Here is a 14,427-nt window from a genome sequence, read left to right on the forward strand (position 1 = left end):
GTAAATATATCAATCCGATGGTCCAAAATCCGTTTGCATGATGTGCAGCATGTCATGTACCTGCATTAATGAGGAGGAAGCTTGCGCTGGGGTGGCGACATGTAATGCTGGCGTGGCTATCACGAGCAGTCTGGACCATATTACACAGTATTTGTACGTAGGGCTGCACAACGTCGTTGAGGCGACGTTGAAACCTCATGGAACAACTACAGATCGACGTAGTATCCCCAAAGACCTAGAGTACTTCAAACAAAACGTTGATAGGAGAAAATGGCATAAATTAACCATCTTCCTTGGCGTTTCTGGGTATTATCAAACTTTTGACGATTAAAACCCTAAATAAAATGTATACTTGTTAACTAGTACTGGATTAGATCGATCGAGCAATTAGTCATAGCATTATACTTTAGCTTCTTCTTTTTTTCATGTATCCATTAATTAAGTACGTACCTTCTCTTTTGAGTGAGAAAAGATATAAACGAAGAACATATATATAGCAGAAGAAGAAGATCAAAATTAGTCGGAATTAAGGACAAGGAATTAGAGGCTGCATTAATTATGGGATATCTGATGGACCAGGCAATTATTAGTAGGCCACCAATGCTGTTCCTAAGTGGGATTTCAGAAGTAGAAATTTCTTGATGTTGATACTCTCTCTCTCTCTCTCTCTCTCTCTCTCTCTCTCTCTCTCTCTCCAGTATACGGTCTTTATCTATTCTGAGGCCAAAGATTCCATTTTCATTGACCAAATGCTCATAAACTCATCCGGTCGGAATAAATCCCACCGAAAATCTCTAGCCTCAAAGTAACAGTACTTCCATGTATTGCAACTATGTTCAATGTCCATTTGCAAGCACTGTACACCAATCATATTGTTTAATGTCAATATAATATATATATAAAGTAAGTATTTCTTTTCATTAGTCTAGAATAAGACGTTGTTTGTCTGGTTGGGCTAAAATACAAGCTTACCATATTCCATTCACATGATTTTCCAAAGTTCTTAGCTAATTTGACATAGACGGTTACCCTATACATTGACACAATTTTTCATAAATACATCAGACCCCATTTAGCGTTGACAGCTAGGGTAGAAGCCGTGGTGGAGAGTGTATGGATTTCCAATAAACAATGGTGGTCCGAGTTACTGATGAAGATATATGTATAATGTAGTACAGAAAAGATCCATGGGATTAAGGCATGCAATGATGAGAAAAAGGATTGATGCAATCCCTGTATCATTAAAAGTATTTCAAAGCCAAAATATTCGACGGAATTAATTAATATATAGGTCAGAACCTGAGGGCCCCTTCATCTTCATATATGCATATATGGTACCTTTACAAGCAAAAAGGAATTTCTCTCCGTTCTTTTGTTACTTTTGAATAGAATTTTCTTTTGTTTTCCACACGATAAGCTATGCATTAATGGTCCCTGCAGCTCGATCCCTAGCTAGCTAGCTAGCTCCCTAGCTGATCTAAGTACGTTCACTTCAAGGTTGAATAAGTATCTCTTCATTTGATAGTTCGGTAGTACTAAAAACAAGTTAGAAAGTTGTTCACATGAAACTCCAAAGCATGACAGTTACATGAATATTATGGATTTTGGAGGACCAATAAATAGCACAAAGTTCAAATTGATGGAAACATCATGTTTGTACTATACACTGATTACAAATACCAATGAAATAGTATAATTTATATTCCACGATCACCACTACTACTACCAACACTAAAACATTTAAGGGTAAAAATTAATACATGACCAAAACTCTATGCATGCAGCTGATCGATCTGTTAACAATATTTTCAGATTTACAATTCCTCAAACTATTTTTTTCCATCCCATTTACAATCTAACATAGTTTATAGAAATGATGAAATTGTCCCTGATCAACACCTGATCTCCCAACTTCTCACTCTTCTTCCCAAGGTCGGTCTAGTGCAAATGGAAGCTGAGAAGTACTGATCATATCCTACTTTTGCTTTTCTGGCTTGCTTTCCCTCTAAACAAATGGGGGACCTTTCTTGGAAGAAACCATCTTGTTCAGGGTTCCATGGAATTAAGTCCATACCATGATTGTCTCTCTCCTTCTCGATCAGTTCATAATTGTGGTGGTGGTGGTGCACGAGGGAAAGCCGCAAGATGGCTGGCCTCAGCTTTCCAGCGGAGCTCTATATCTTCTGCAATTTTCCTGGCATCGAAAGACGTGCCTAGCAGGCCACGTTTGGTAAAGCCCACAGCGTACAGCCCACATCCGCCTTTCCATCCATTAGGGAATGGTTCCCGAGGTAACCCATCTTTCTCGGAAAACATATCACTCTCCTGATAACAACATTTCAAAGCTCTTTTCATGCATTTTATTTGACTCTTATGAACATGGGATCAAATGGTAATAAATTAAGCATATTCTACCTTTAACCAAGATGGTACATTACTTTTGTAACCCGTGGCTAGAATGATAGCATCGAAATTTTCTACTTTCCCATCAACAAACTCCACAGCATGGTGCCTGAATCGCTTTATTGCTTTGAATACCTACACATCGGAGAGGTAAAATTACGCTTCTCATCTACGCTATATGCTGGAATCATGTTATAAAACAAGCCATGTTTCATAGCATATGTAGTAGGAAAAATGTCTGTTTAAGAACTAGGAACTCAATTAACCTTGATTTCTCCAGTTTTGATCTTAGCAAGTGTTCCAACATCCAAGACGGGTGTCTTGCCAGACTTGCTCTTGAGCTCAAGAGGGCCAAGCTCTGGGCGACTTAGTCCAACTTGAGCTGTGTCCCCTAGCATCAAGAATGACATCAAAAGTAAGAATTGATCCACAAGGCGCATGGGGAGCCACTTGAGCAACCACATGGACAATCCGAAAGTTGATCTTCCCAGCATCTCTTGGGGCAAAACATGCACCTGCAACAAGATTTAGAAAAAAGATCTGAGCTGGTTATTAAAAACATAGAAAAAGAGCTAAAATATGAAGCTGGCATGAGGCCTCTTATGAATCCCAAAAGTTCGATTTCAATTTACCTCTTCTAGGACATGACTTCCATGTCATTTTTCCAAACCTAGAATTCTGCAACGGCGACATTCACCGCGGCATCTTTTTATAGATAGGATTTTATGCAAAAGAAAGTACACTAGGCTGAATGCCATGAGAATTTGGGCAGCTGACCATATTGTACGTTGCGCGCGCGTGCCAACAAGTTCCAAGAAAGTTACAAAAGAATGACCTCTTCTCCTGAAAAGTTCTTTCTGTAACTGCTATAATATCTCGACAGACTTTCGTTTTTTAGTTTCTTTTCTGTTTTTTTCCCAAGTTCAACGGACTTTCGTTTGCTTTGGAAAATACCCAGTCCAAATTAAGCCAACACCACAACAGTAGATAATGACCACGAGCTATAAATCGTTGTTTTCAGTACTTTATCTCAATTTTCAAACTGTATCTTGCTTAATGAAAATATAAGATAATTCATCATAAAGGGTTCGGCTTGTAGTATCAAAAGTAATGAGAAGAACCACTGCGGGAAATTTTTGTTGAAACAATACCAAGTTCATCTGTTTAATCAGAACTTTGAGACGTAAGATTCTTCATATGGAAGACTTAATAAAACTTCTATAGTGCTTTCTTGTCAGTTAATTTTGATGGAGGAAAAACTAGTGGGTACGTTTTGCCTATGTAACTGCTAAATATAGAGGTAAAGAAGATAACTTGACGATTTTAGAACTTTAGATATGCTCACCGAATCTCTAACCACAAGGGAAGGTCGAGCACTGAAGTTGCAGAGATCCAAGCAGACCTCCATGCCTGAGTTCCCACATCCAACCACCAAAACACTATTTCCACAAAACATATCCCCGCTCTTGTACTCGCTCGTGTGCAAAATAGGCCCACCGAATTCATTCATAGCCTCAATTTTCGGCATAATATTCTCCGCATTCTCTCCTGTTGCAACTATCAGCCATTTGCACGCGTACTCTGCTTCTTCGCTTTTCAAGCCTGTGGTCCTAACCCTCCAAAATGCGCCAAGTTGTTCAAACTCTGCGCTCACCACTGTTTTGTTGAACACAGGTTTTATGTTAAAACGGTCTGCGTAGGCCTTCAAATAGGACACAAACTGTTGTTTAGTTGGATAGGTGGGGAAATTCTTAGGAAATGGCATGAGTGGAAGCTCACAGAATTGCTTTGGAAGATGAAGACGGAGACGATCATATGTCTTATGCTGCCATAAGGAAGCTAGGCAATCAGCTCTCTCTAGGATTAAGCTTGGAACACCTCTTTGCTTAAGAGAAGCAGCCGCAGCTAAACCTGAAGGGCCAGCCCCAACTATGACTGGCCCTGGCACCCATATACACATTGGTTTGGCCGTCTTCTCGTCAAGATGATCATGGACTCGCTTGCCTTCCAATTCTTTTAAGTAGTCCATAAACAGCTGGTGGGAAAAGCCAAAGGGAAAAAAAAAGGTAGGAAAAATAATCAAACTTAATCTGCTTCAGAGCTTGGAGGATTCATGCAAAAAAATATAAGAAGAAAACGGAGGGTGATATCGATATGTAATTTTGAAACAGATTCCAGTTTTCTTTTTTCACATGGAAGATGAGGGCTGGAGTTGGGATTTCTTGGAATTCCGGAAATATGGGATCATGATCAGGGTCCCTCTCTTACGAAATGTGGGTTTGATCTTTTGGTTTTATTCAGTGGAGGAGAAAACGGAAAGCGAGGGTACTGAACATGAGGAAGCGCTTTTGCTTAGAGCTAGAATGTAAGAAGAATAATAGAGAGGTCATGATGATTCACTATGCAGTATAGTAGGCTGCTGAGCTCCCATGTATATACCGGTGGCTCGTGGTTAAGTTTTAATTTTCTTTCTTTCTTTTTTGTTTTTTGTTTTTTTTAAAAAAGAGCAACTTAAATTAGTTCATATGTAAACTAGAAGAGAAGACCAAGCTGGTTAGAAAACTTTACTTGGATTGATTATAGTTACATTCTTATTTATTGAGTATATTATCAGGAATTAAAGACCTAAAAAAAACCTAGAAAGTTTGCTTGGCAAAGTCGACGGATATATTTGGGGGTCCGCATGCCCTTTTAGGCATGCCGCCTTGTTTGATCAATTATAGTTACATTATTTTTATGTATTGGGTATATATAGCCAGTGATGGCCAAAACTTAGAAAGTTTTAATTAATTAGTGTAAAGCTGCGTGAAGTATTTTAATAATTTCACGTTATATTGACGAGTGAAATTATCAAAATATCTATATATGTAAAGAGAGGAGCTGAGCAAGCATCGTGAGCAGGACATTAATGACTAATCATGCTACGATCGATTGATCTAGCTAGCGTAGTACTCTCCTATTGATGGCAGTAGTACTGCTCAATCAACATGAGCATGAGTTGGTGGTCATGCGGATAACATGGAAATCTTTAGGATGTAATTAGGGTGATTTGCAGTGAGATTTTCTATGCTCAAACAAATTTGACAAGGAGCCCGGCCCTCTCAAAGTCGCAAGAAAAGACAGTACTATTGATTTGTCCTTTCCAAACCCCTTTGAAGCCTTTCCATGACTACTCATCATGCATGCTGCCGTTTTTGACAATACTACTACAGAAATTTGATCAGATTCGCTTGTTTGATGCTTGATATGCTCAGGCCACCAATGTTTGAATAAGACGTACCGAAGTTACACTACAAAATAAACGGAATTTTGCAACCAAAAGATTATTTCGGACGAAAATGCAGAAATAGTCATTTTAGTTATAAAATTTTAATCGTAAAAATTCATCTTTCTTGTAAGGCCTGCAATGGAGCATGTGGTGGTCACTGAACTCTAGAGAACATTAGATCGGCGTTGCACCACACTTTGGACGGAAAACAATATAAAAAATTGGAAAAAAATTAGTACACACTATTTGGTCTAAACAGATGGGAGGGAGGGAGGGAGGGAGGAGCCGAAGCTCCACCACCCCTCTAGCCTGGATTTTGCTAGAGGCGAGACTCTAGAGAAAAGTGGGAGAGGACAGCGGCAATCCTAAGTTTTGTCATATTTTCCTGGAGACTTAATCCTATGTAATTGGATAGATAAGAAGCTATTATATATTGACATGCATGATGCTAAGGACAACATGAAACTCATGCCCATTATCACAAGACACAAAGTACCAACGTCGTAGTACAGGCCACTTTATCTTTAGCGAGGTTGAGGTCACATGGAAAAGGCTCCTGTTAATAACAATCATGATCATGGTTGAATGAGTCACACATGATCAAAAGCTACAAATAACTATTTGCTTCAAAATCATTATAAGAATTGATTGTTTTTCTAACTTAGAAATTAGAGATTTCTCTAATATATATTGGTAAATTAAAATAGTTATTTTAGAGTATTCAAGCCTAATTTCGTTTCATGTGCAAAATGTAGTTAAAAAGTATGTATTTATAAGATAAGATATTGGCTTCATGATTTATATAATCAAGAAGACAAATCTGTTGTAACCTGATGCGCGCGCACAACTTTAGTATATTATATGAACAAAATATGAACAACATTGTACATTGCACTTTGAGGCAATTCAATGCCCTTTCCTTCTTTATTTTTAAATCTTGTGTACAAATATACCGGCTAGCATGGACGAAGCCAAGGAGCTCCCACGCGAAAGGGGCCTGGCCCCTAAGGCTATGAACAAAGAATAATTCTACTTATCATCCGGTCCACACACCATATTTATTTTAATGTTTTTTTTTTCATTTTTTCTATAACAAATATATGGTGTATGGATGATAAGTAGAACAATTCAATTAGTTTAACAAGAATAACATCAAATAAAAAATAATTTTAAAATATATAAAGTGTGTTATGTAAGATGATGATGAGTAGCATCCCTCACGAACAAAACTTCAAATTTTCAAGCAAACTAATATTTAATATTACATATATATATATATTATTTTTCTTGTAATTTTATTTCATATAATATTTTGCTAGAGAAAATTTCAATTCTTAAGGAGGTTTATTAGAAAAAACATATTTATTTTTAAACACATTTAAAACGTCATAAAAGAAGATAAATAAGGTATTTTTATTTGTAGTCATCGTATCATTAATATTCTCTAAAATTTTGTAAATGGTTTTAATCAAAATTTCAACCTTTATATATGTTTGCTTAAACTTTATGTATACACTTTTTAATTAAAACATTATATAAACTTCTAATTTGTTATGATTTTTGTGAACTGTCTATTTTCTTTAGGTTTTGAATTTATTTTTTATTTCTCACTCTTTTTTTTTTTTTAATTATCATTTTATTAGCGGTGTTCCAAAATATGTCCACTTGAACAAGTTATTCCAGCTTAAAACACTTGGCCCCTCCAAAATTATAATCCTGGCTTCGTCCGGCCGCTAGTGCTCCAATGATATTTTTCATAAGCAGCACCATGGAGTTCCTCAACATGATTATGTCATTCCTTGAGATAACTTTGAGTTGGACTTGTGTCCTACTAAGGAACTCCTATAACTAGTTGGTGTAAATTAATTCATTGGTCAAACAAGTGTAACAACCCGCCCCCCAAATTTAAGAATAAAATCACTTTTAGAAATTCTTGCGGAAGCTAAATTAGTACTACTACTCAACCTAACTTAAATATATATATATATATTTTACTAGAGGAAGTGTCAAGTACAAAAATTCCCTATAATAAATAAAATTATTTTGTATTAAAATACTAAAATCATAAATGAGAGTGTGTAGACTCATTTATTAAAATTTTTAAAAATATATGTTATAAAAATTATAATTTAAAATTTCTATACATGATCTAAGCTAATGTTACGCCTCCCTAGACTAAGTCGCATTCACTAGCTCTAACTCTATAAATATTCTGACTTGGGGTGGTTTAAAATTATAAAAAAATAAACTAAAATGAGTCAATGATTCAGTAAGAAATCCATAATAGCGTAAACATAATTAAAATAAGGTTTTTCATAGAAGTTTTTATACTGAGAACTTAAAATCATGATCCTCCATACATATGCTTATGTCAATCATAATTTGTCTTGAATTATCTAAATTAACTAACTTATTTGATTTATCTAATTAATGTGACTGACCAACATACTTAACTCTATGTGCAAGATTGTGCACTAACTTCCCTTGCTACAACAAAAGAAGCCGATTGTGCAGTACTCTGGCATACTAAGGTGGACCACACTTGAGTCTGTAACTTACACACCCACCTTAAAACTGCATTGTTACCATACATCTGAATGGTTATCCGATTATATCAATATGATATTATCTTGCATTTGAACTTAAGATAGCTTATATGTCTTATGCAGCGTGAGATGAATGAGATGCCTAATACATATGTAACTATAATATGCAGAATGAAATATGATAAATAGCGTATTTTCAAATATTATGGCATACGTGGTATATAAACACTGGCTTTAATAATAATAATATATATTACTGGCTAGCTATCGTATACAAATCCTAATTTATGATCAAGCTACTTAAATTTTAGTGTTACTTCCTAAAATTTCCAACATAATCAATCACGGTGTTGGATTGGGTATCTTGGCTTCTTGCACTTCACTTATAGAGTTTTATGATTTTTTCAAATAGTACACGAAATGGAGATATTTATAGAGATATTTGGGATAAGGTGCCGACAAGTTCGAGTTCGAGTTGGACTTGGTTGTGATTATTCAAGATGAGAGTTTGAATTGAAAACATGATCTACTAGTTCATTCAATATAGGATTGGCAGTGACTGAGCTTACGTAAGGGATTTCAATTAGTGATTATTTTAAATTAAAATAAATTTCTAATGGCCGATTTTTAAAGTCTAACTCGTTCAATAATTAAGAAATGACATTTAACTTAGTTATTGAACCTAATTAAAACTCTTAATCAACTTCAATAATTTATCACTCATAATCTTATCTAATATGACCCGTACAATATAATTTTGGCTCAATACAAATTATCAATATTCCAATTTTTGAATTATTAGGCTGGCTCGTTACAAAGAGGGTCAGAATGTATTAGCAGCTGCCGCAATATTACAAAGTCATCAATATCTTCTCAAGATATTAGAATGTTGTTCCTACAAGTAAACAAATTATAATAATCATGATTTGAGAAAAAAAAATTTCTAGAAGAAGAATTCTATTTAAAAACTTTTACACCACACATTATCCACATGCATGGTTTAATTGATTTTAATGATAAATTTTTAAAATTTGAATATTTTAAATCAAATTATGTCGTGTTGATGGTATGTGATACTAGCACCTTCAAATAGCACTACAAGATCATCAATATACAGTTACCACACTTGTAAATAAGCTGGGCTAATTAATCATAATAATTAAGTAACGTACAAGATTTAGTCCCATGACTCCAAACTTTGCAAACCTTCATAGTGATGGATACACCAAAATACACTCGTGATCAATATGTACGTTGCAATTCACATTAATATATGTCTTACATTTCAACTCCCTTAATTTCTTGCATGGAACTAGATATATATATATATATATATATATTATATTGTACGTGTGTGTGTGGTATTTATATATATAATTATATATCATGTTCATGATGTCATGAGTGTTTTCACGGAGCGTTCTACTATTGTTGAATGGATCGAATAGAGTCGAAATGAGAAAAGGAGCTGACCGTCATAATCAATAGAAAATAAATGGGGCAATACCTATCATGGTTTGGCTCTTAGGCCTATGTCCACAAGTGGTCCAACGATATCGATAATTAACTTCACTATAAAATGAAGAGATTACACCGTGAGGGGCTCATTGGTTATCCTCGATCTCTAAGACGTTGGTGTTTCGCGAAGTTCCCAGATTTTACATACTCTCTCTCTCTCTCTCTCTCTCTCTCTCTCTCTCTCTCTCTCTCTCTCTTGCAGCTTAAATATTCTTGGCTCTATTTGGATAGTGAGAACACTTCACTATTATTCATTATTTTATTATGATACTATTCACAACTTTTTTTTATTTAATTTTCACATACTTTTTATTATTATATACTAATGTTCACTACTGATCAATATTATATCATTACTTTTTCACTATTATTTATAGAATATCTGAAATCATCTCACTACCTAAATGCAACCTTAATTTGCAATTTCTTTTTATTAAGAAGTTTTTCTCCCTTGTTTGTGCTAGTCTCTTTCTTCTTTTTGAGATCAGGTGCGCCAGTCAAATTCGATCATTTAAGTTCAAAGTATGATGATCATGAGGTTAGTACGTAGCTAGGCGACAAGCCATGCCTTAATTTATTAAATGGACATTCTATATATATATATATATATATATATTTTTTATTTGCTGGACCAAAGGGGACACTAGCTTTAAGGGTTTAACAGAAGCCTCGCAATTCCTATATGCATGCGACTTGTTTTGTTTAGTCAAGCATTTTGAAATTTTCAAGTATCGGCCGTAGAGTTAATTTGTAGGTGGCTATAATAATTAAGGCTTGTTTAGTTATGTCACAAGCTCGTTGCATTATCTGCTTCCTGAAGAGCTCGAAGGACGGGCAACGATCTTATCATGCCACTCGTTGCTTTATCTGCTTAATTGTTTGGTTATCCTTTTCAAGTGCCATACCAAAATATATGGTCCCTGGTCAATATATATGATGCAACGACCCGTTACTGCATGCACTTGGCCGCGGGTACCTTGCCGATCGAATGCTGTGGAGATTCCCAATGATCAAGATCATAACCTGTCGATGTTGAGGTGCCTCGATGAAGTGGTAATTCTCCGTCATGGTCTTAAGGTATTGGTGCGTACGTACGTAAGCTATGTCTTGTTGGAGGGGTCCTCAAACAAGGTCTAGGTTTGAAGGCATGCAAGAAGATGGCAAGTAAAAACCAAAACTCCCATTGATAATCTTGTCTACATGATTCTTAATTAAGACAACGTCTTACAATGGCTTAATTATTTTATATTAATTTGTATGCAAAATAGCTAACAAAATGCATGATGTTAAAATAAGGTCTCCATGCAGAGATCATGCAAAGTATGTAAATGCAATATATATATATATATATATATGAGCTAATATAAATTACTGCATCTCTATATTATATATCAATTGGAATAAACTATTCATACATGTAAAAAAATTAATATTGTTTCTTTTCTTTACCCTCTCTTTCTTAATTTATATATAGTTAACACATTTATACAGTAATATGTAAAAGTTTCCAATTCTAATCATTTCTTGTAAGACAAATTAAGAATAACAAATTACATGTGTCTCTGATCTTTGGTGTTCACCCTTGAGTCCTTGACTAGCTAGCTAGGATGCCAAATAATATCCAATTAATTAGTCACTCATACGGCAAAGAAGACATGATTTTCCTTTCACGTTGAAGAAACTGATCAAAATAATATCCAATTAATTGAAAATTAATATGAATTTTGGATAACTTTTGAAATTACCCAAGTACGTACATACCCCTATATATTATCACAAAGATCTACCAACTCACTTTAACAAATTTGTTAGACTTCAACCATGCAATTATTTAATAAATAACAACATAAAGTAAATAAATTGCATAACACCAAATTTGATAATGAGGCAGCCAAATCTCGAAAAGTTAATTTATTATTTGAGAATTAATTACAAGCAAGTTTTAATTTCAAAACCTTTGTCAATTAACACTCTTACTTGACCAGACAAATGACATATTTGCCTTTTTAGTAATAACAGTCAGAATCTCTGACGATCTTCAAACATTGACTTCTCTACTAGAACACCAGTGGCTGAACCATGATTATGTTATCTCAATTTTGGATCAACGATCACACTATTTGTGAGAAACAATATGAAAATTCTCCAAAGAACTTTCTTAACAAAATATGCATTAGAAAGTGTTATAAAAAATATCCAGAACTGAATCTCTACAAATTCTAACTAATAGAATCTCTTAAATAAACAATCTGAAAGCAGTTTAAATTGCAATAAGACTCTGCTGACAGAGTGTCTCTGTCACAACAAACTTTGCTAACGGTATGTTTACACTTGGCACTTTAACTTATCAACAATAACAGTTTCCCATTCAAACTTTCTCTGGATAATTACAAAAACCTTAGAACTCAATTTTCACACTCTTAACTTATCTAAAACACTTCCTAATAACTTCTATATAAACTCAAAATAGTTATAGATAAAGTCAAAGTGTTATATATTTATCCAACTTACAAAACCAAAAATAAGATTAAGTCTATCATCTTAGTTACCGAGTCCTATCCAAATTTATCAACTTTGTCACCTAGTCCTAGTCAAATTCTTGTATCTACGTATAATTTTCCCTTTTGACAGATTGGTGACAAACTCTAACATCTACAACTTTTAACGATCACAAAGCAGAATCTTTCAATAACTATCCATGCATGCATGACACTGACTGTCAAGCATGTATAAAACAAAGTATACATAGAAAGTACAAAGAAAAGTCGATCTCACGATAGTTAAATATTACCAATGGTAGTACATGAGCAAGTAGCATTTTAAATCTGGGGAAAATCTTGGACCATCGTTCGTGCATGGCCTTTATAATCATCACAATTGAGTAGGGACAGAGATTGAATATAGAAGCTAGCTAGCTAGCTAGCTAGGAGTCCAATGCAAGAATCCATATTGTCCGGAGTCTGATGCCGTCATCCTATACGTAAGTCATATTCACATGAGCATATATAGAGTTGAAAGATGATGCACGAGAGTAGTAGTACTTTCTTTAAAAAAGAAATTAAAGTAGCATTGATTTATTTAATGACATGAAGCTTTTTGCTAGTGGGGCTAAGTTAATTTCCATGAAAAGAAGGGTACTTGAGGTTGATTAATAGTTAATCATACTCATATATGCATGATTACTTTTTCCCATATTATCTATGGTAGAGTCATTACTGTGGAATTATTCAAGTACTAGTTGTGCTATATTATGTGTGGTAAGGTATATATGTAGCAACATACATGGTGGTGGTGGTGATGGCATCGATCGATTGAGATCCTCTCTAATCGTCTGATCAAATTGGATGTTGCAATATATAAAGAGATGAACAGCTTAAATATTCATGATGTAGGGTAACAAAATTCACATGATGTACGTATCTATCTCTCTTCGAATAATCGAACCATCAAACTCAGTCATACAATTATATGTAGAAGATGTATATATTTATTCAAAATCAACTAATTAATTGGTGTAATTATATATATTCTAGTTTCTAATCCAAGTTGACTTAAGTTAATTACATTAATGCTGGAAATTCATGTTTAAGAATGAAGGGGTGTGATTGCATGGCTAATAACCAAATAGGGTGCTTTCAAAAGTCTACCATCACTTTAGACAAAAGTGAGACAAATATAAGACTATATATAAAGGTTTTCTAACTTGGATTGGATGTGATAGAATTGTTCTTTTTCTTATCCCATCAACATTAATATTATTAATAACATAAGTGGTGTCTTATAGTGAATAATAACTAGGACTATCTAGAATAAATATATATATTCAGCCAACTTCATGAGAAGCTTGCAGCTTTATCCCATATACTATACTAATATATATATATATATGCGCATAAATAATTAGAAGGCTAGATTCTTAAATATTGCATGATGATGAAGAGTGAAATACAGCAGTCCTTTCAGGAAAGATAGGAAGCAATTCAATATCTTTTTGTAGAAGACTTCCCCATTTGGTGTATAAGACATTCTTTATTAATGATTGTTTAATTAGCACATCTCATGATCATCATGTGCTTACATTATTCCTCGCAAACAGAATGCCACTAGGGCGCATTAAGACATACGTACGTACAGATATTAGCCGCCTCTGATCATCATCTAGCTAGATATATATAAATTATATAGCCTTTACAAGTTTAATTTTGTAATGAGAAGAACAAAAAAAAAACCTTAATTTACTTGTGGATGCTAATTATTTTTAATACTAATCATAAGCCCGCATATCGTTAAATTCATTTAATAAAATAATATATTAATTTTTTATTTTTTTTATTATTCTTAATTTTAGGGAATTCGAATGTGTATATAAATATTGCTATTAGAAGTAGTAAGCTGAAACTAACTATACACATAGGAAAAATATAAGTTCACATCACTTTGCACATGATGACAATGATAATTAAGCTGTGTCGTATATAATTAAATTATGAGTAATTCTATATACAACTGTGATGTGTGCAAACGCCGCGTAATCATTTTTTTAAAAAAAAAAAGTTGAATCAACTATTAAAAAATTAATTTTTTTTCATGTGAGTCCTATATTTTATTCAAGTTTGTTTAAAGTGATTATGCGGTAGTTGTATAATTCACGATTGCAAATATATTCTCTCTTTTCTTTTTAAATTAAACTAA

The 14,427-nt window shown here is 34.0% G+C and overlaps 1 protein-coding gene across 1 annotated transcript; it reads right to left on the reverse strand.

The window, feature by feature from the left end:
- Positions 1–1,584: 1,584 nt before the first annotated feature.
- Positions 1,585–4,797, reverse strand: LOC122305022 (indole-3-pyruvate monooxygenase YUCCA2-like). Its single transcript, XM_043117286.1, has 4 exons — positions 3,749–4,797; positions 2,670–2,918; positions 2,416–2,538; positions 1,585–2,325 (listed from the first exon to the last, which is right to left on the reverse strand). The coding sequence occupies exons 1-4, from the start codon at positions 4,430–4,432 to the stop codon at positions 2,104–2,106; spliced, it is 1,278 nt and encodes a 425-aa protein (XP_042973220.1). The 5' UTR covers positions 4,433–4,797; the 3' UTR covers positions 1,585–2,103.
- Positions 4,798–14,427: the final 9,630 nt, after the last annotated feature.

The sequence above is a fragment of the Carya illinoinensis genome, chromosome 3, assembly GCF_018687715.1.
Source record: "Carya illinoinensis cultivar Pawnee chromosome 3, C.illinoinensisPawnee_v1, whole genome shotgun sequence".
NCBI lineage: Eukaryota > Viridiplantae > Streptophyta > Magnoliopsida > Fagales > Juglandaceae > Carya > Carya illinoinensis.